This window comes from Trachypithecus francoisi, unplaced genomic scaffold, assembly GCF_009764315.1.
Source record: "Trachypithecus francoisi isolate TF-2019V2 unplaced genomic scaffold, Tfra_2.0 Lachesis_group1, whole genome shotgun sequence".
NCBI lineage: Eukaryota > Metazoa > Chordata > Mammalia > Primates > Cercopithecidae > Trachypithecus > Trachypithecus francoisi.
In genome coordinates, this window is record NW_022681454.1 from 140203521 (window position 1) to 140224199 (window position 20679).

General features: G+C 43.4%; 2 protein-coding genes across 5 annotated transcripts in view; one reads left to right on the top strand and one right to left on the bottom strand.

Moving 5' to 3' along the window:
* Positions 1–1153: 1153 nt before the first annotated feature.
* Positions 1154–2095, bottom strand: LOC117084953 (the record flags this gene model as incomplete). Its single annotated transcript, XM_033213339.1, has 1 exon — positions 1154–2095. A coding segment is annotated over one exon (942 nt), but the record flags the coding sequence as incomplete, so codon positions are not given.
* GAB1 (GRB2 associated binding protein 1) overlaps positions 1835–20679 on the top strand; it is a 132649-nt gene continuing 113804 nt past the window's right edge. For 3 of the 4 annotated variants that reach the window (XM_033215356.1, XM_033215358.1, XM_033215357.1), the window contains exon 1: positions 2048–2202. In XM_033215356.1, the coding sequence (XP_033071247.1) occupies positions 2131–2202 (72 nt within the window). In that variant the 5' untranslated portion in view covers positions 2048–2130. Of the gene's footprint in view, positions 2203–20679 lie in introns of all 4 variants that reach the window. The other variant, XM_033215359.1, reaches the window with a different exon arrangement.

Consider the following 20679-nt stretch of genomic DNA (forward strand, 5'->3'; position numbering starts at 1 on the left):
GCTCATTTATCTCCTCATACTTTTAGCACTTTTATCTGATTATATTATCTGCTGAAATTTGCTTTGGGGCTTTTTCACAAATAAATTGGAGATGTTTCTATTACAGAATCATGTTAAAACTCAGGACCAGGTATAATAATTGTGTAACACACAAGTAGGCAAATAGAACTAGGGGACCCAGTAAATTTCTTTCTCTCTCTCTATTTTTAAACGGAGTTTTGCTCTTGTTACCCAGACTGGAGCGCAGTGGCACGATCCCGGCTCACCGCAATTTCCGCCTCCTGGGTACAAGCGATTTTCCTGCCTCAGCATCCCGAGTAGCTGGGATTATGGGCGCGCGCCACCACGCCAGGCTAATTTTTGTATTTTCAGTAGAGACGGTGTTTCTCCATGTTGGTCAGGCTGGTCTTGAACTCCCGACCTCAGTTGATCCGCCCGCCTCGGCCTCCCAAAGTGCTGGGATTACAGCGTGAGCCACCGCGCCCGACCGAGTTTCCCTCTTTTAGTCCAGCATCCCAACAGTAGATTTCAAACAAATACAAAGTTAAGTGGAATAGACAACAAATGGAAGGAGTGTGAGACTTCAAAATGTCCCAGAGATAGGACCCAATCAAATCCTTGGCCCCGCCAAGCGCCCCCATCACTCTGGCAGAACAGCTCCAGAGACCAGCCCAGACCAGCCCAGGGTTCCCATCTGTCCTCCCCTCCAAGCTGGTAGCGCCCGCGCCCTCTTGTTCTGTCCTTTAATCTCGCGTGGCGGGGACCGGCAGGATGGTGGTCTCCTGGCGGTTTTGTTTTTCATGCTCTCAAGTAAAGAAAACCCCCGAAACTCCTGATCTCGGGCACAGCACAAGCTCCGAACTGACACCGGGCTGAGTCAAGATGGCAAGCCCCGGACTGAACATTCAAACGTCCCTCGGTACTCCCCACGCCCGAGCCCCGGTGCCTCCGCCCTAGCCGAGGCCTTTGCGGTCTTCCCGGGCGAGGAGCGGACTGGGGGCCGCCGGACGGCGGAGGACCCTGCTCCTGCTTTCCGAACTACAGATCCCAGGGTGCCTCTCGGACTCGCGCTCCCTCCCTCCCTTGCTCCCTCCCTTCGTCCGTCTCCTCCCCCAGCCCTTGTTGTTTTGGCTGGAAGCACTCCGGCGGAGTTTCAGAGAAAGTCTGGGCAGAAACCGGAGCCGGGCCTGAACGTGGGAAGGGGAGGAGGAAAGGGAGGAAGAGGGATCCCGGAGGCCGGGAGAGGGAGGGATCGGGATCTGGATCTGGAGCCGAGCCGCTCAGAACCTGCCGCGCGCCCCGCGGTGGGGGAGGCGGCGGGGGAGGAGCGCGAGAGGACGGGACAGCGAGATCCCTCCCAGGAGCCAAGTCGCCAAGCGCCTAGTTCCTCCGCCGCTCCCCGCCCTCTTCGGCGGCAACCAGAGCGGACCCACCCTCCAGCTTGACCTGCGACCTCCCTGCGCCCGCCGCTCAGAGACGCCCCTCGCTTCGCCGCCAACCCTGCGGCTCCCTCTGTGACCCGGGACCAGCCCCGCGCCCGCTGCCCGTAGGCGGCTCGCGGCTTCCCCTTTCCTCGGCGTTCCCCGAGTGCCGCGAAGTGACCCACCCTCCCCCGAGGAGAGGGAAGGAGGATCGCTCCGGGCGCACCGAAACCGAAGGCGGGCGAGCGAGAGTGGGCACCGCGCGGGGCATTGTGTGTGTGTGTGTGTGTATGTGTGCGTGAGCAGCACTGTGTCTCCTTCGGAAAGCGCTCTGGGGAGGTCTTGTCCCTAGGGGGCGGAGCGCCAGGGACCGAGGCTCCGGCTCCGAGTCGGGGCAGAGTCCCGCTGAGTCCGAGCGCTGCTGAGGCAGCTGGCGAGACAGCACGTCTGGAGGCGAGGCGGGCGCACTGAAAGGAGGCCGGCGAGCCTGCGGCCCCGGCTCGCGTTCTGTTCAGGTTCGTGGGCCTGCAGAGGAGAGACTCGAACTCGTGGAACCCACGCACCGTGGAGCCTGTCCGCCCAGTCCGTCCGGGGTGCGCGACAAGGAGAGCTAGGTTCTTGCCGCTGCGCGCTGGACAGGCGTCGGCTGTGTCGGGAGCGCGCCCGCCGCCCCTCAGCTGCCCGGCCCGGAGCCGTAGACGCGCGCACCATGAGCGGTGGTGAAGTGGTCTGCTCCGGATGGCTCCGCAAGTCCCCCCCGGAGAAAAAGTTGAAGCGTTATGTAAGTACAGCTGTGGGCACCACTCCGCGGGCCTCGGCGTCCACACCCCTCCCCAGTCGGCTCGCCGGCGGCTGCAGCTGGCCGAGCGCGGGGTTGGTTCTTAAACGAATGCGGGTCTCTTTCCCCTTGGCCCCTACCCCTGGCGGGCTCGGGACCGGGTGCCTTGCACTCCCTCACCCCCAGGCATCCACTTGGCCAGACAACTTTCTTCCTCCAGGTTCCAGACAGCCTGCTTTGCGGACCTGCTCGCCCCATAAAAGGGCCTAGACTTCCAGCTAAACTGCTGCGTGCTTTTCTTCTTCCTTAGGAAGGATGGGGTGCGATGGAGAGAGGAGCCTTCTTCCTGCTTTATCCCTGCATCTGATTATTGGGCTGATGGGTGCTAAAGTTCCCGCATCGGGAAAACCGCCGAGGTTTTAGGGCTCACTAGCCCTTTCTTTTTGGTGGGCGCTCCCTCTCCTCCGCCCCTCGAGATGGGTTGCGGGAAGCGGGCTGTAGTAGAGACAAGCATATCGAATGCGCGCAAAGGGGAAAGAAAGAAAAGTTATTACGCGCCCTGCCGTTTGCTTAGCAGGGTTCACATTTTCGCGGTTTTGAATTGAGGGACTTTGGAGTTTGGCCCGGGAGCCTTGGCGGTTTGCTGCGAGAGGAGGGCGCTGGGGGGAGCCTAGTGGCTGGTGTTTGGGCGCCTTGGATGTGCTGTCAAACTCGGCAGGAGGGGACAGCTGAAGCCAGAAGGGATTTCAGTTGCGGTCCTTTCCCAGGGAACCAGAGTGACTTTAATGGTGTTTGTGTAATTGATACAAGATGCTATGTGTTAAACCGTTTTAAAGCTGTTACGAAAAATATTCCTTGAAAGTATCAACCTTGCTTTAGTGGAAACCTGTGGCCTCTTCAGAGGTCTGGGATCTTATTCTTCCTCCCCATTGGTGGTTTTTTTACTGCCCCCTTGCAAAGGAAAGAAATCACACTTTTGTCCTGACACCTGGACCAAATATTTTTCTAGTAAAAGTGTTTGCAAAAACAAATTTTGTGCCCGTTTAAATATATAAATGTAATGCCTGTACTAATGGAACCCGTTTGTCGTTGAAGAATATCTACACCCAGTATTAGAGCTCAGGTTAATCCTATTAGTCACTGTTTGCTTATATAGAACAGAGTGAAGTATTTAACTTCACTGACAACTCACCAGTGAATTTCTGATTTATTTTCTGCCAGAATTTATTATAGACAAGTAATTTTATTGAAGGACTCGATGCCACAAATCATAAGAAAGCTCTCCAGAGATGTGTAATACCTCCAAATCCTGTCCATCTATCAGTTTTCCTGAATATCCTAGTAAAAATGCTAACTTTATTCCAAAAATATGAGGGAGGCAGTGTTTTTTTTTTTCCAGCTGTTCTAAAGGGAAAGGGGTGTGTGTGTGTGTGTGTGTGTGTGTGTGAGACAGACAGAAGGAAGGGAGGAAGGGGTAGGGAGATATATATATTTGTTTTGAGAAGGCCCAATTTAGGAAAGACAGATTCTTGGAGGAACTAAAGAATAGGACATTTGCTGAACGAGAAAGTGATAATATAGGTTTAATTCATTCTTTCACATGGTTCATTCATGACTAACTCAAAAGACGCCAGGCACTGTATTAGACACCAACCATAAGGTCAGAAAATACAGTAGGAAAAAAGCCCTGCCTCTTGGGCTTAGAATTCAGTTGAACTATTAACCAGGAAAAAAATCAGCCAAAAAGATTATGTCTTAACAAGAAAAACAAACAAAAAGGAAAGTATAATTTGATCATTACAACTGTTTTCTGAGGTAGATGTCATCTCTGTTTTACAGAAAACAGTCCTGCATTTGATCCCAGATCTGCCTGATTGATTCGACTGTAAAAGGTTAATGACTCTCACCTCGTTCATTTCAAATGTGGAGCTTAGACTAGGTTATCTCTAAAGGTCCTTCAGGCTCACACCTGTAATCCCAGCACTTTGGGAGGCCGAGGCCGGTGGATCACCTGAGGTAAGAAGACCAGCCTGGCCAACATGGCGAAACCCTGTCTCTACTAAAAATACAAAAAATAGCCGGGCGTGGTGGTGTGCGCCTGTAATCCCAGCTACTGAGGAGACTGAGGCAGGAGAAATGCTTGAATCCGGGAGGTGGAGGTTGCAGTGAGCAGAGTTTGTGCCACTGCACTGCAGCCTGGATGACAGGGTGAGACTCCGTCTCAAAAACAAGCAACAACAAAATAAAGTTCTTTTCAGATTTTAACTTTTCCTGACTCTGAGTATTAGTTGAGAATACAAGAATGAGGTGGGCTATGGATCAGGTGCACAATGCTAAGGAAACGTTAAGACCTGGTCTTTGCCTTTAAGTAGCTCTTTGAGTCTTTAGGACCATGAGACAAGCATATGTGAAAAAGGCAACAATGCAAAGTGGTATATGACTGTGTGTCTAAGTTGAGTGGTATGGATATTTTCTGGCTGTTCTGAGGAACAAGTTTAATGTAGACTGAAACTATGGGAACATTTGAGAGAGACAGTGGGCTGCCTACATTGTGTTTTCCACAGGAGGATGAATATGCCTAACAGCTTGGGGGAAACTAGAATTTTCTTTGCCTGGTGTAGCACTGGTGTTTTCTTTACCCATGAATAAAGTAGATGGAGATAGTCTGGGAAGACAGTGGACAGGGTGGCTGTCAGAATAGAGGAAACCAGCATGGAGTATAATGAGTTAAATAAGGCTTATTTAACTGTTAGGTTAAATAAGGCTTATTTAACTGTTAGGTTAAATAAGGCTTTTATTTTAGCTGTCAGGTTGGTGGCCCAGAAGATTCTGACATTCCCAGATTATTGATCTTTTGGCATTGGTGTCCAGTTTAGGTGGTTTTTGCTAAAGTAGCTTTGACCATCAAAGATACAGGCATGTATACATGCATTTCCTATGCTTATTTTTTTCATGTAGAATGTTTATTTTTCTGGATAAAGTAAACATTGTTGGCCACCCAGTAGGCAAAATGTTTCTGGATAATGATTTGTAATGAATGGATTCGCTATGAAAAGGTATCTTGAATTCTTGGTACTATAATTATTAAATGAGACTTCAGGGAGTTTGAGCATCATGATTCTGTTTGGAATATTTGGCCCATGGGACTTTGACAATTATCTCACTGTTTACAGCATTTATGGTAGTCTGAACACTGATTAAGATGATTCATAAGGGCTTTTAAGTGACAAAAAAATTGTTTTTTTTTTTAATTAATTTTTTTTTTTTGAGATGGAGTCTTGCTCTGTCACCCAGGCTGGAGTGCAGTGACACGATCTTGGCTCACTGCAACCTCCACCTCCCAGATTCAAACAGTTCTCCTGCCTCAGCCTCCCCAGCAGCTGGGATTACAGGCATGTACCACCACGCCCACCTAATGTTTGTATTTTTAGTAGAGATGGGATTTCGCCATGCTAGCCAGGCTGGTCTCAAACCCCTGACCTCAGGTGATCCACCCGCCTCAGCCTCCCAAAGTGCTGTGAGTACAGGCATGAACCACCACACCTGGCCTTAAATTGTTTTAATTTTATCTTTAAAGCCATCTCATATATGGCCCCCAATGTATTCCATTTACAACTCCGTTTTATGTTTACTGTTTCATAGTCAACTCAAGCAGGATTGGTTTTTTACACACTAGTGTGTTAGTCTGATGTGTAAGCTTTTCTTGAATTTTCTAAAGAGTGACACAAAAGAAAATGAAAGTCAAGAGTAGTCAGCAGATTCCCCAGCTTTTCCTTCTCTTTTTAATTTTTTCTATATTCACAAAAGGGTTCTTTCTTCTTGCATGTGTTTCATTCTCCTGGAAGTTTTTAAAATCTACTTAAAATGTAGGTGAAAATTTTTAATGCTTATTTTCAGGGCTGCTACTGTGGTGTTGCAGTTTTCATCCTGTGTTATATATTAAACAGCTGCTTTTTTACTCTGTTAAGGATCTGATGGAATCATAAACAGATTACTGTCACTAGGGTTACAGAAAACAAGTAAAGTCTTGGTAGTATGCACTCAACAATGGTGCTCAGATTTTTAAAGAATTATTTAAAGAAATAATGGTGGAATTTTCATCAGAACCTGAAATTTTAGCTGAAACAAGATGCAAGTCTGTAAACAAAGTATTATTTCAAGACAGCTGGCTACCGCAGCTAGCTCTACAGGGGGGGCTTCCTTGCCTGAAGCCTGAACGCTAAGTTTGGGCTCCTCCATAGCCCAGCTGTCAGCATTGGGCAGGTGCACAATCTCAGCAGGAGAACCTGCTTCTGAGGCCAGAGCAAGGTGGCCTGTTAGCTCACAGTCAGCCTGGGAGCAAGGCCCCAGCCAGTTCTTAGGTGGGTAATCTGTACCCAGCGTGGGCTCTCCGTCTGCTCTGCAGCTGTCAATTAACAGGACAACTCTTGTCTGGACTTCGAAAACACACCCCTGGTTCTGGAAATGGGCCTAGAAACAGAAATAGCCTCTCCTACTGGGTGGGCACCTGACATCTGACATGGAGGAGGGGGGCATGGGCAGGCCAAGTGTCAGCATCTCCTTGGTTCAAGGACAACCCAGGACCTGTGCTAAGCATGAAAGCCCTGCTCTGTAGTGTCACTACAACAAAGAGGACTGTCATGTCTAGAAGCTCTTCCTACACCTTTTTGGCAGTTACCACTAGCAATCAATGGATTCTGATGTTTCTGCTTACAGTGACTGAATAAGCATAATTATTCTATTGAAGGAAATTTGTTCTTGCCATCCTCATGTTAGTAAACATAATTCAGATTCCCGGTGTTTTTACCTTTTAAAGTGTAGCAAGAACGTTTTTTCTATTAACAGAGATCATCAACTTGCAATTACATTAAGCCTTTACGATAGTTAATGATAGTTCATTTGTTGTGCCTGGGCTTAATGATAAGTGCAAAACTGTCCATGTGAAACTTGCTGAATCTCTAAATCTGACTGCTACCTTTTGAGATTCCAAATTGCTGTTAGGAAGGTGCATTAGTTTGGAGGGTAGAGAATTCTGCTGGCTCTTTAAAAATTTTTTTTAAGAGATCATCTTGGAACAAAAGATGGCAAGAGTTATAGTTGGATAATCTGTTTGACAAGTGACTGGTTATTTCAGTGTATTTTGCCATAATCTGCTTAAAAATGTAAGGAGTAAAACACACAGCATTTTTTGAGAGTAAGTAAAATTCCATATCTTGGACTTAACATAAAAATATGCAGATAAGCTATTGATAATTTGCAGACTGAGAAAGTTTCAGAGGTGATAGATTCTTTTTTTTTTTTTCTTTTTTTTGAGACGGAGTTTCGCTCTTGTCCAGGCTGGAGTGCAATGGCATGATCTTGGCTCATGGCTTACTGCAACCTCTGTCTCCCGGATTCAACTGATTCTCCTGCCTCAATCTCCCAAGTAGCTGGGATTACAGGCTCCCACCACCACGCCCGGCTAATTTTCTTTTTGTATTTTCAGTAGAGATGGGGTTTCACCATGTTGGCCAGACTGGTCTCGAACTCCTGACCTCAGGTGATCCGCCCGCCTTGGCCTCCCATAGTGCTGGGATTACAGGCGTGAGCCACCGTGCCTGGCCAGAGGTGATAGATTGAAAACATGTATTAGGTACTCAGCACTCCTAATTTTCTTACAGATACTGACAGCCAGAAGGAGCATTGTAGTAGGTGGGCTACTACTTTACTTCTGAAGAATTTTGTTTTAAAATGTAATTTGATGCAACCACTGATGCTTTTACTGGGGATGTTTTGCTATAGTGGAAGGAAACTCAAACTGAGTGAGGACCCCAATTCTACTTGGCTTTCCCACTACTCACCCACAGAAGCATTTGACCATTCTGATCCTCAGTTTCCTTATCTGTAAAATGGGTGAGGGAAGAGCTATAGATCTTCAGCAGAAGCTCTGTTGCAGTTTAGCATTCCTCTTAGACATTTTCTTGGGTGGAAGGGACAAATGGGGAGCTCTTCAATAAGCTACAACATAAATTTTTGGGGGACATCATCCTTTTGGGGAAATCTTTATTATTTATCTTAAATAGTTTAGTGACTGCTTAAGCAGTATTCTTTGGGGACTCTTGGTTTTTAACTAAAGGCAGACCTGTGTGCAGGGCCTTTGGCTGCTGTGCTCCTGGGCTGGGTTCTGTGTCTTGAGCCCCTGTGCAATGCCTGGCTCAGAGTAGGAGCTCAACAGATGCCTGTTGACTGAATAATAAACAAGTATCGCAGGAGCTTTTGTTATGTGCCATGTGTGGAATGCAAGGAAGGAAAGGCCCACTCCCTGCCCTTAAGGAGTTTCTGATCTGTTTGTGAAGACAAGCTGTCAGTCATTTTATAGGAGATATGTTATACGGCCATATATGATTAGTTGCCAAATGAAGTACTATTACCTAAGAGTTTAGAGTGAGAACAGGGGATGGAGGGGTGGGAGATGCCAGGGAAGACTCTGCAAATGAATTTTACACTTTGCTCTTGTAAGAGCTGGTGTACTGCCGGCAGCAACAGCAGAATCTTAAGGGAGGGCTGGTTTTAAAGGAAGAACAAACATTTGTGTTGAGTTTAGATGTCCTCATGAAAAAAACTGCTTCCCAACACCCCAGTTTCATGTGTGGAGTGTGGCTGTCAGTTGTATCTTCTAGTTTGAGAAGTTTTTGTTTCTGCTAAGATCTATTGTTCCTCATGGGCTCCTGAGCACAACTGAATTTTCTGCATCAAACTAGAAACGAACAAAACAACTTGTTTGGTCACCTGAACTTATTAAAATTCCAAGGGACATGAGTTGTTTAAGATTTCTTTATGTCTGTTTTAAGCTAAGTAATTCATTCTGGCAAGCAGTTAGTTTACAACAGAGAGGGAGCATGTTCTGGTGGGAGGGAGAATAAAAGAGCCTTTGATTCATTTGCTTCTGAGTTCCAGCAGCAGGGCCAGGGCTGCCTTGGGCTAGCGTCTTATTTTGGACTTTGGAAGCCATCTTAGCCCAGCTGTGTGAGTGCCAGCTTGTGTTGAGGGGGGAGAGAATAACACCAACGGATCACATGAAACCCCCTCTCACTGTGGATGGAGGGGTTTCTCTCATTTCACATTCCTCGCATCAACATGGTGCTTAATTTCCACCAAGTTAGAGCTCCATCTGAATTTGCCATTTGAACTTGGATTGAAGTCACGATCTTTCTGTGACTCCTTTTATCTCAGTCTGCCAACTAATACAGAACACTTATCAGGTCACAGGTCTCTTTATTCTCCCCTCTTGGGGTATAACACCCATAAAATTAGCATTCTTTCTTTTTTATATTACCCCTGGCAAAAAGTGGCCCATTGTACTGTGGATTTCCATCTTTATTAAATAACTAGGCTCTTCCGTTGCCAGTGGGATGGCTATAGGAGCCTCAGTCAATTGTAGATGACAATTTAGGCCAGTAGAATTGCTGGGGAAAGTCATTTTTATTAACTGGAAATTTTTGCTCATTCTAGACTTGTATGTTTGAGCATCTTAAATAATAGAAGAATGCCCTAACTGGAAAAAAGAATCATTTCTCTTTTAAGCAATTCACTTATTCATGGAGCAAAGTTCTCCCTAGTTTAAAAGTTCTCATTGCTGAATAAAGTACACTATAACCTAAGAGCTTCTGACCTTCTCCCAGCCGTTTTTAAAAAGAATTAAGACTATGCACTGTAATGCATGTTTGGTTGTTATCTCTGTTACATTAGCTCTTGAAGCATTCTGATTACAACTTGTAGCTGCCAAGCCCTGTCCTGCAGTGTTATCTGGAACAAAAATTTTCCATGTGGTTGTTTTTAGCAGAGCTACTATATGCAAACTGCACGTGGAGGATATAAGTTATAAAGGAATAGAACTTCTAGAAGGAGAAATGTGAGTTAACTTTTTTCTACCATTTAATCGTTCTTTCCTCACCTCTTAGTGTGTTTCAGTAATGTTTATCATCTTTCTAAACTGAGTTTTCTTTTATTTTTATATACTCAAAAGAATGCCACATTTACCAAGTGTTTTTCTGATGGTGGTTTTCTTTTCTCCCAGCTTTTTACTTTGAATTCATACTTGGCCTAGGCAGTTCTTTTAAGTTATGTGTTCAAAAAACAATGTCCTAAGGGGAAAAAAACAAATGGCCACATTGTCCCATGAATTAAAAACAATATACCAAGAGTCCAAACATTTCAATGTAAAAAATATTAAGCCTTTCTTTTTTTAGGAAGACAAATATTAAACTTTGCTTTAACTATCCTGTTGATTGTTTTTCCTTTTCCTTTTTTATTTATTTTCTTTTGGTTTGACTCATGTAGCTTAAATTTATTTCGAAAACAGTTTTATACGTACTTAAGACTACTGCACGTAGGGGAAAGCATCAAAATTCCATTTCACATTTCAAGAGAAACGTGAGAGGAGGCCATCCTCCTGTCAGAAGAGGGGCAAAATGTCAAATAATACCAAGGTTTTATAACTTACTTTTATGTTGCTTGGTTAAGTTATTTACCATTATTGACTAGAGATATTTAGCTATTTAAATGTGAAATAAGCAGGTAAATGCAATTTAAGTTAAGCAAGTTTCATATTTGCTTTTGTGAAATGAAGTCCTGGACATAAGCATGGGAAGAACTCAACTCATTTTGTTGTAGTGTTTGTTTTAAATAGGAAATAGAGACAGGGTCTCTCTACATTCCCCAGGCTGGTCTCGAACTCCTGGCCCCAAGTGATCTTCTGCCTCATTGTTGTAGTTTTTATTGTTGTATTTAATGCATTAGCCAGCCAGTTGCCATAACATTTTATTTGCTAACTTTCTTTAAATGAGAGGAAGGTAAAAGCACTCTGTGCCATAATTCCCTACCCACTCTTTTCCTATTCATTTCTACTTCTCTGTGATATAAGCCTAGATATCAAGATCACAAAATATTTGTGTCCCAATCTTTACACACACATTCTTTCACCTTTTCTCTAAAAAGAGAGTGTTAATTTGTGTCACTCTTATGTAGTAATCAAGAAGAGAAATAATAATGTTCCACCCAGCATGTAGATTGTTTTTCTCTCCTGAAATGCAGCTTTTAGTTACTGCTGTATTGGGAAATGTGGTTAGGCCACTTTCTGACTGGCAGAACTCCTCCCTGAGATGACTACCTGATGAAAGAATTACCTGCCTGTGTGCCTTCCCAGCTCCAGTCCTTAGCACATTCCCATCACTGCTGTGGCCAGAGTTGGAGTTGCCAAGACTAAGGTGCTGGTGGAGGGACGATGACTCTTTGATTATCGAGAGAGAAGTGCTTTAATCTTTGACTTTTGTAAGAGAGATACTAGGTAAAAGCTACCTTCGGCGTTTTGAATTCCAGTGCTGTTGTGTAGAGCTTGATGAGGAACGATTACCTCATTCAGCTAGGGGGATATTTTGTGAACCCTCTACCCTCTGGCAAAGTTATAATTGACCCCACAGTTATGTAGGAGTATTTACTTTACATGTTCTTGACAGTTTCAGGTTTACATGTTTGAAGTATTGAGAAAAGGTAAAAGGAAATATTGAACTCCTAAGAATGTAAAATATTTGGGAAGGTACTTTGTTCCTAGTGATGCTGTTACATAAAACCAAAGCCTTCTGAGTAATCTTTGCTGGGTATGTAGGTCATTTACCTCCAAAGAAAAAGGCACACAATTAAACTGGCGCTATTGAACGGTATTATTTTTCTTTCTATTCCTTTAAGCAGTCAAATAGTTGAGAGACAAATTTATAAATGCTGAATGTTTCAAATGGGAAAAGCAAGCCTAATAAATTTTTCTAGTTGATTTTCATAGTGACCCACAGTATACAGAGAAAAAGGTGTATACACAGGAATTTGTGAAAATTATGGCTTCACTTATCATTCTTTGGTGTTTGTAATAGGATATTAATTTCCAGAGGACAGAGATGGCATTTCTTCTCTGTCTCAGATATATAGTGCAGTGCCTTGCACATGCTGTTAAACAGCACGATCAAATGTAGAATTTTGAGCCTAAAATTGTAAATTCTCTTGTCCAATGTTTCTTAACCTTTTCTAACCCACTCCTCTCTCATGTATTGTTTGAGTGTCCTTTGGCTTTTAATCCAGTTTTATTTTCTATGATTTGCATTATAAAAACAATAGCTATATTGAAACTTTTTGCTAATTACACATATCTCCTTCTCCACCCAAAAGAACCCAACCCACTCCTTTTATGGGGAATGAAAATAAGCCTAAGGGAGATGAATTGATTAGTCCAAAGTCATACTACTCAACCAGTTGTTCTGTCAGGGCCCATCTCTCACCTCCCAGATAAAATCCTTACTGTCAGAGTGAATGCTCACATGAACCGGGCACTGTGAAGAATGCACAAGAAGAGGACCAAGTGAACACTGTTTTCACCTTTGAGAGCTGTGTGCTGCTAGGGGACACAGGTTGCATTTAGTTCTACAAATTACATAATGATCAGTGATGTGTGAGACATTCTGGTAGAAGAATCCAGCAAAGATAGGTTAATTCAGGTACTCTGTGAAGGCTTAATGAAAGTGGCAAGAGCCGTTTCACCAGGACCTTAAAAGATGGATTCAATTTTCAAAGATGAAGCTGGAATAAGATCTGATTTCTGTTTCTCCTTTTCCCAGCCAGACTCTTGCATTGCTGTTTACATTTGGTTATCCCTTTTTTTCCACCTGCTGTTCATTTCATAATGGAATACAGCTGGGTCCTTTTTCCATCACCCTTATTTAAACACCAGTCTCTGATGTTCCTAAGTGTTGGAGTTCTTGAGGGTTCCAGTGCTAGCCCTGGTTGGTCTCCTCTTTTCCTCTTAGTTGGTTCTTCATCTGTTGTGAGATCGTGAACTCCTTTGAAAATGTGAGGCTCTCAGTTACCATAAGAATTCTTACCAACTTAGACACAAACATTATTATAATCTTGGATGTTTTCTGACCTTTAAATCTCATGTATGGCTCTTAACACCTAGTTAAATGTCCTGAATTATATGTTGATAATTTCAGTACTCTTTCTCAGCCCAATTCTCATTCCATAGATCTATGGATCTAACGGTTTAAATCCAAAACTGCTTATATAGCCCACAGCAACTCAGAGTCAGAATGCCCACAGCAGATCTTATCATCCTTTCCCTTAAACCTGGTCTTCTTGGCTGTTCCTCGTACAGTGGCTTAGCCAGATTTTCTTTTACTTTTCTCTCTCTCTCATTCTCCACACCCAATGACCAAACCCTGTCAGTTTTACCTCCCAAGTATCTCGATTTATTGGCCACTCTTGCCTAAGCGATCTTTGCCTTTCTTCTGGATTGCTGCAATAGCCAGTTGCAGTTGCTGCTCTCTGCCTCCTCTTGGTCCCCTCCTAACTGTCTTGTCAAGGCAGCCGGAATGACTTTTCTGAAATACCAATCTGATAATGCCATTCCATAGCTCGAAGCTGTTCTGCGGCGTTCTTTTGCTCTTCGGAGTGCCTCTGCCTCTTCCTTTGGCTTGCATGGCCCTTTATGTGGCAGCAGCACATCCATCCAGTAGTGTTTGTTGCTCCCTTCTCCACTCAGTCTCTCCCCTTCAGCTGTACTGAACTTTCATGGTCCAGATCAGCTCTGAGATCGCTCTCTCTCTGGGCCTTTGCACATGCTCTCCTCTCCTCCAGGAGTCCTTGACCCTCTCTTTTCTGTCTCACAACCAGGCTAACTTTGGGAGCCTTTTCTGAACTCCACCACCACTGCCACATGTACACACAGACATATTGTGCTGGGAGCATCTGTTTTGTCCTCCTGTCACGCTCTGTTATTCTCATAGCATAGCACTTGCCACACTTGATATTTGCTTGTTTACTTGCTTATTTCCCCTCCCATGGTGGGGCCATGTTGTGACTTTTGTGAGCCCCAGGTACATGTGCCTTCATAGGTCCCCCCCCTCCCTAGGTTAAAAAAATTAAAAATTGTATTTTGCAACTATGTCAGTATAAAGATGAATATATTCTAACCTGGAGTAGTTATTTTTCATTTTTTATTTTGATTTTTAAAAGGAAATATTAAGACACTTTTTGTGTGCTCCTAAAAGTATCGTGGGCCCCAAGCACTGTGCCTTCTGTCTGATGGATATGTTGGCCCTGTTAAATGAACAGAAATACTTTTTTTTTTTTTTTTTGAGACGGAGTCTCGCTCTGTCGCCCAGGCTGGAGTGCAGTGGCCGGATCTCAGCTCACTGCAAGCTCCGCCTCCCGGGTTTACGCCATTCTCTCGCCTCAGCCTCCCGAGTAGCTGGGACTACAGGCGCCCGCCATCTCGCCCGGCTAATTTTTTGTATTTTTTTAGTAGAGACGGGGTTTCACCGTGTTAGCCAGGATGGTCTCGATCTCCTGACCTCGTGATCCGCCCGTCTCGGCCTCCCAAAGTGCTGGGATTACAGGCTTGAGCCACCGCGCCCGGCCCAGAAATACTTTTAAGATAAAAGTTGACAGCATATATTAACTGATTGATTGGGACTAAGAAAAGGGAGGAGTTACTCAGTTATTTTGTCATGTGGCAAACACTCTTAACACTTTGTGTTTTAGGCTGGGCATGGTGGCTCACCCCTGTAATCCCAGCACTTTGGGAGGTGGGGCGGCTGTATTATCTGAGGTGGGGAGATAGAGACCAGCCTGGCCAACATGGTGAAACCCTGTCTCTACTAATAATACAGAAATTAGTCAGGTGTGGTGGTGCATGCCTGTAATTCTAGCTATTTGGGAGGCTGAGGCAGGAGAATCTCTTGAACCCGGGAGGCGGAGGTTGCGGTGAGCCGAGATCGTGCCATTGCACCCCAGCCAGGGCAACAAGAGTGAAACCCTGTCTCAAAAAAAAAAAAAGCCTTTGTATTTTAGTCCCTGGTAATGGAAAAATATATGTATATATATATATTTATATAAAATATATTTAAAAATATGTATTTAGGAGCAAAATTTGATTATGTAAAAAATGTGTTCTATGAGCTGTTTAATATGCACATTTCTTCACGATGTTTCTGTGTACGGCAGTTTTTAGTAGACATGGGTAGGTGATTTTGACCCCCTCCACGGGACATTTTGAAACAGGAAAGGTTCCCTTGTCCCCCTCTCAGGGCATGCAATGGGGATGTGCTCACTTCTTCAGGGCCCCACTGCTGAAACCTCTAGGGGAGCATACAGACAAGCAGGCTGAGGGGCTCTGACCCCACCGCAGTGTCTAGGGGTGAAAGTTTACAACTGAAGCCCCAGTGGGCGTGTGTTACGGGGTGCTCTTTTAGTTTGCCCTCTATAGACAACGTGTGTTAACCAGCTCAGTTAGACCCCCTTCCTTATCACAAGGACAGAGGGATTTCTGTATCCCAGGGTTTCTTGCCTTGGTGTACCAGAAGAATTGGATCACACGTGGAGCTGGAGAATGAGTGCAAGGTTTTATTGAGTAGAAGTAGCTCTCAGCAGATGGGGGAGCCAGAAGGGAGATGGTTTTCTCCTGGAGTGGGGCCACTCAGCCGCCTGACTCTTCTCCAGCGTCTCCGGCCATACTCTGAGTTGTTCGGCCGGTCCATGGTCAGCTTGCCTGCGGGTGCTCTTACACGGTGTGCTCGCTGGACGACCAGCCGCTTGTGTCTTCTCCCGCGAACGTCTTCGTCAGGACCTCCAGCCGCCTGTTCCTAGGGTCTCTGGAGGGGGAGGTTTTTATAGACACAGATGGGGGCATGGCCGGCCACGGTGGTCTTGGGAAAGGCGACCTTCGGGCGCCAAGGCTGGAGTGCCAGGCCTCACCTAGGATCGTAGGGGTGGATCCCTAGTCAGGGACCACGCCTTCCTCCCGTCCATATCATTTAAAGGGACCACGCTCTTTCCTTCCCAGCACTTCCATATCAATTTAACAATTTCTGGAGACAGTTTGGTTGCTACAGCTAGGGGGAGGAATGCTTCTGGTATCTAGTGGGAAGAAGCAGGGATGCTACTAAACACGCTGTGTTGCACAGATTTATCTGGCTCAAAATATTAGTGTGCTGAAGTGGAGAAATCCTCATGTAGAGGGGTTCATAAAGCTTGGTTCTTTTAGTATTATGCAATTTTTAAGCAGCACAGCATACTCCCTTCATCTCACGGAAAAGAGGTGAAAGTTACTCTCAGTTTTGGTTCTTGCTTTCCTATTCCACTCTTTGTAAGTGTTTACTTCTATTGGATTTTCTTTCTTGTCTCTTTATTAAGAGACATCATTAAATATTCATTTAGTATATTTCCCTGTGTTTCCAGTTGGATTGTGTCATAGCACCGGAAGCAAGCATTTATATTTCTGACCAAAATAATGTTTGAGAAAAACAGTCATTGAGATGGCTGAGCCTTTGATCACTAGAGGGTTTAGGTGATAAGCAAATTCTCTCTCCAAGGATCTGTTGTCATTTAAATCATTACCAAGACACTCATTTTTTCCTTTGCTCTCCTAGCTTAGAGTACAGCCGATTGTTGTCTGGTAGGGGGATGCTGAGTCATTTTTTCATGCATTTTCTTACCTCTTGGCTGCAATATCACCATTCATTGTTCACAAGCCACCCAGCTTGTTTACTTTTTATAAATTACATGTAATCAAGTCCTCTTTCAGGTCTGGCTACTGTAATTGGCAGCAGCCACAGAGCAGGGCTGACAAGTCTGCATTTATGCTGATGTCTCATATTCAGCCCACTCTGCAAGCTTTCTTTCCTCTTCCATGTGTATTTTAGAAGGAAGGCAAATAGAAGGAATGCAAAGAGAGAACTGTTAAGGTGTTCTCTCTTTTCAGATGATCCTAAGATACTTATAGCTTGGCAGAGTCCTTGTGTCATTTGGTTGGGAAAAAACAAGGGTCTAGAGCAGTCAGTGGTCCTTAAACTTCAGTGTGCATAACAATCACTGGGTAACTTCTAAAGTGAAGATTCTTGGGCTCTACCCTCCTTCTAATATTTTTATTAAGTTTGGGTAGAGGTCCAGAAAACTGCAGTTTCTAACTTGAACCCCTGCTGATTCTGATGTAGATGGTCCTTAGGTTACTCTTGGAGAAATCCTGAGTTGGGCACAGAGGGAAAAAGAGACAAGAAAGAAAATCCAATAGAAGTAAATACTTATAAAGAGTGGAATAGGAAAGCAAGAACCAAAACTGAGGGAGTAACTTTAATCTCTCTTCTGTGAGATGAAGGGAGTGAGTATGCTGTGCTACTTAAAAAGATAAGTGTTTAGTTTTTTCTGGCAGTGAACGAGATCAAACTGTCCTTCAAAGAGGACATATTTAGAGGATGACAAAAGTGAAAAGGAATTTTTAGAAAGGTTAGAATATGAGAAAGTACCTGTTGCTGAGAAACTCAAAAGACATGATTAAATCAAAGAAAGTATTTTGTAGGTGTCTGTTTAAAGAAGAATGTGCATTCCTGAATCAAGAGTTTATGAATGGCTTAAAGATGAAGAGAGATGAAGGAGGATTAGCTGTTCACCAGAAGTTCTGGTTATTCTGGTTATTGGATCTGAAAGCATATTATTAAAGTATAGTCTGGATTTCCTGGACTAGTTCACATTTCTAATATTCTTTCCCATTGTTTTTATAACACATGTCTGTTTTGCCCTAATTTTTGGTTAGTTGAGATGTGGTTGATGTGTAAAAGAACAACAAAAGTGGGCCTACTTGACTGAGGAAGCTCTCTTGCTTTCCAGCTCTGTGTTTGTGTATGTGCGTGTTAAATGTATATTTTCTAATCTATCTCTTTTAACCTAAACTTTGATTTTAAAGCCCACGTTAGAGAAGGCGCAAGAGAGACAGACTGACTCCACTTTAGAAAATTGGTCAAGAAGTGGACCAGCTGGGAATGGTTACTTAATCCTAGCAGAGGAATAAAGTACTTGATTTCCAGCTACCTATTGAATGTGCTCTGCTTCTGGACAGCTATTCCTTTTTTTTTTTTGACATATTATTTCCATAGGGGAACTTTATAGTTTGATTCAGTAACCTTGGAGAGAGATCCTGACCGAAAAAAAAAAAAAAAGAATTTTGGAAGATAATTATAAAGTGATGAGTATCACCAGCATTTGTTAAATCATTCTTTCTTTATTCTAATTATCTCTGTATTAGTGTTCACTTTTCCATATACATGCTCTGGAAACCCAGATTGTACTTTAGAACTTTCACCACTATAGTGTATTAACTAGCTTGCTAATCCTTTTTACCATCTTTCATGTTCTCTCCCTGCCATCTGCTCACAAGATTTTATAGAATCTTCATACCTGCATTGTAAGTGTTGAGGATCATTATTGTTATTGTGTGAAGTGTCTACCACACCCTCTCATTGCACTAAGAGTCCAAGTAAGTGTAGTTAGTAGATCACTTTGCTCTGAAGTGAATAGAAGGGTTGTTGCTGTATGCTGGTGGAGACCCAAAACCAGCTTCTTCCATTTACTCTGGCAATCAAGAAAGGCTAGACTCCTGTGTCTTCTACCCTGCACTTTGAAGACTGGGCTTAGGACTTGCTGTCTTCATTTCAGGTGACCTTATTTTCTTGCTTTCTTTTGTTTTTAAAATCATATATTTGGTATATCTTGGTGTATCTCCTTTTTATGAGCCTCTTAGTATTCCTAACTTTTCAGATTTTTTTCTTCCTTGTGATTTATTCTAACTCATATACTGTTTAACATAGTGGTGGGTGTTTCCAGTGAATATTTATATTTTCTGAAAACAAGTGTAAATGCTCTTAGAAGCATAACATTAAATAGCTATCAAAATGCAACATTAAGAAATCACATAAAATTTCAGTGGAAGTATTTTTTTTTTTTTTTTTTTTTTTGAGGCGGAGTCTTGCTCTGTCGCCCAGGCTGGAGTGCAGTGGCCGGATCTCAGCTCACTGCAAGCTCCGCCTCCTGGGTTCCCGCCATTCTCCTGCCTCAGCCTCCCAAGTAGCTGGGACTACAGGGGCCCGCCACCTCGCCCGGCTAGTTTTTTGTATTTTTAGTAGAGACGGGGTTTCACTGTGTTCGCCAGGATGGTCTCGATCTCCTGACCTTTTGATCCACCCGTCTCGGCCTCCCAAAGTGCTGGGATTACAGGCTTGAGCCACCGCGCCCGGCCCGGTGGAAGTATTTTAACTTAAAGTTTTCATTTTGAGTTTAACGTGTAGAGAAAAAAACGGTTATAAAATATTAGGTAAGCAGATTTATTGCCCTTTGCCTAAGTTACTAAAGGGAAGTGTTTCTTTTAAAAAAACTTGGTGTAGAAGATTTATCATTAAACTATAATATATATTTGACCTTGTAATATTTTTGTTTACTTATATTTGAGTAGAAAATGTGCATAGATTTACTTAAAATGTCTAGTATATTGGTATTCATTATTTCTTTAAGTTATAATTTTTAATACCCAGAGATTTCCAAATCTTTAATATCTACCTACTTATGCCAGTGATTCTTAAATATCTAAAAGATACTCTTATAGTAGCTTTTATGCACACTAAGTTTTTTAGCAAATGTACTTTGCTCCAAGTTGGAGAATTAGTTATATGTTGAGAAACCCATGCTTTTACTAAGTGAAATTGAAACAGAGATATTGAAATATTTTTCATCCTTCAACTAAGTGCTAGCCTTGAAAACATCTGTTTGTTTTCAAACAGGATCTGTTGTTTTTCTAAACCATATACTTCCAAAGCAGAATAGATTTTCTTCCAGATTTCTATTGAAATACCTCAAGAAGAACATGACTCAAAAGAGGATAAAGGCTAATTTTTCTTAATGAAAGAAAAAAAACATTTTTTACTCTTTCTATTCTTAATTTAGGCCTAGGAAATACCCTGAGTCCAAGGCCAGCTGGTTTCAGCATGCAGAGATAAGACTAGAACATGCTTCCTGATGCCCAGGCCAGAGCTGTTCTCATTACCATTTCTATATCCACCTCCATCTTTAGTGGGTTGCTGTGATTTCCAGCATTCAAACCCTTGCACATTTCCAGAGCCTTTTAGCTGTCTCATGCAGCAGTTCATCCCAATTGCTGCCTTTTTAATTTTTATTTTCAATTGTAATTAAAACAAAACAACACATAACATAAACTTGATCATCTTAATCATTTTTAAGTGTATGGCACAGTAGGTTAAGTATTCAGATTGTTGTGCCAGCCCAATCTCTCCTGCTTCTCTGTTCAATCTCAGCAGCATTGGAAACAACAGAAGGGGCTTTATGCAAACACCTTTCAGGAAGGCGTGTGCCTCACCTGTGTTTGCTCCTTCACAGTAATAGGAAGTTAATTATGTGGGATTTGCTCACCTGATCCACACAGATGATCCTACTGTAGTGCACATTTGGAAATCCCACACCCCTTTCTTCCCCTGAGGAAAAAATTCTTTCCTGATCCTAGATTCAGTGCTCTGTTTAATCTTGAGCATATGAGAATGAGTCACTCATGGGTAAGTGTGTAATCTCATTTATACCTTTATTCCAACCCCCCTTTAATTTTTTAAATTTATGTTACTG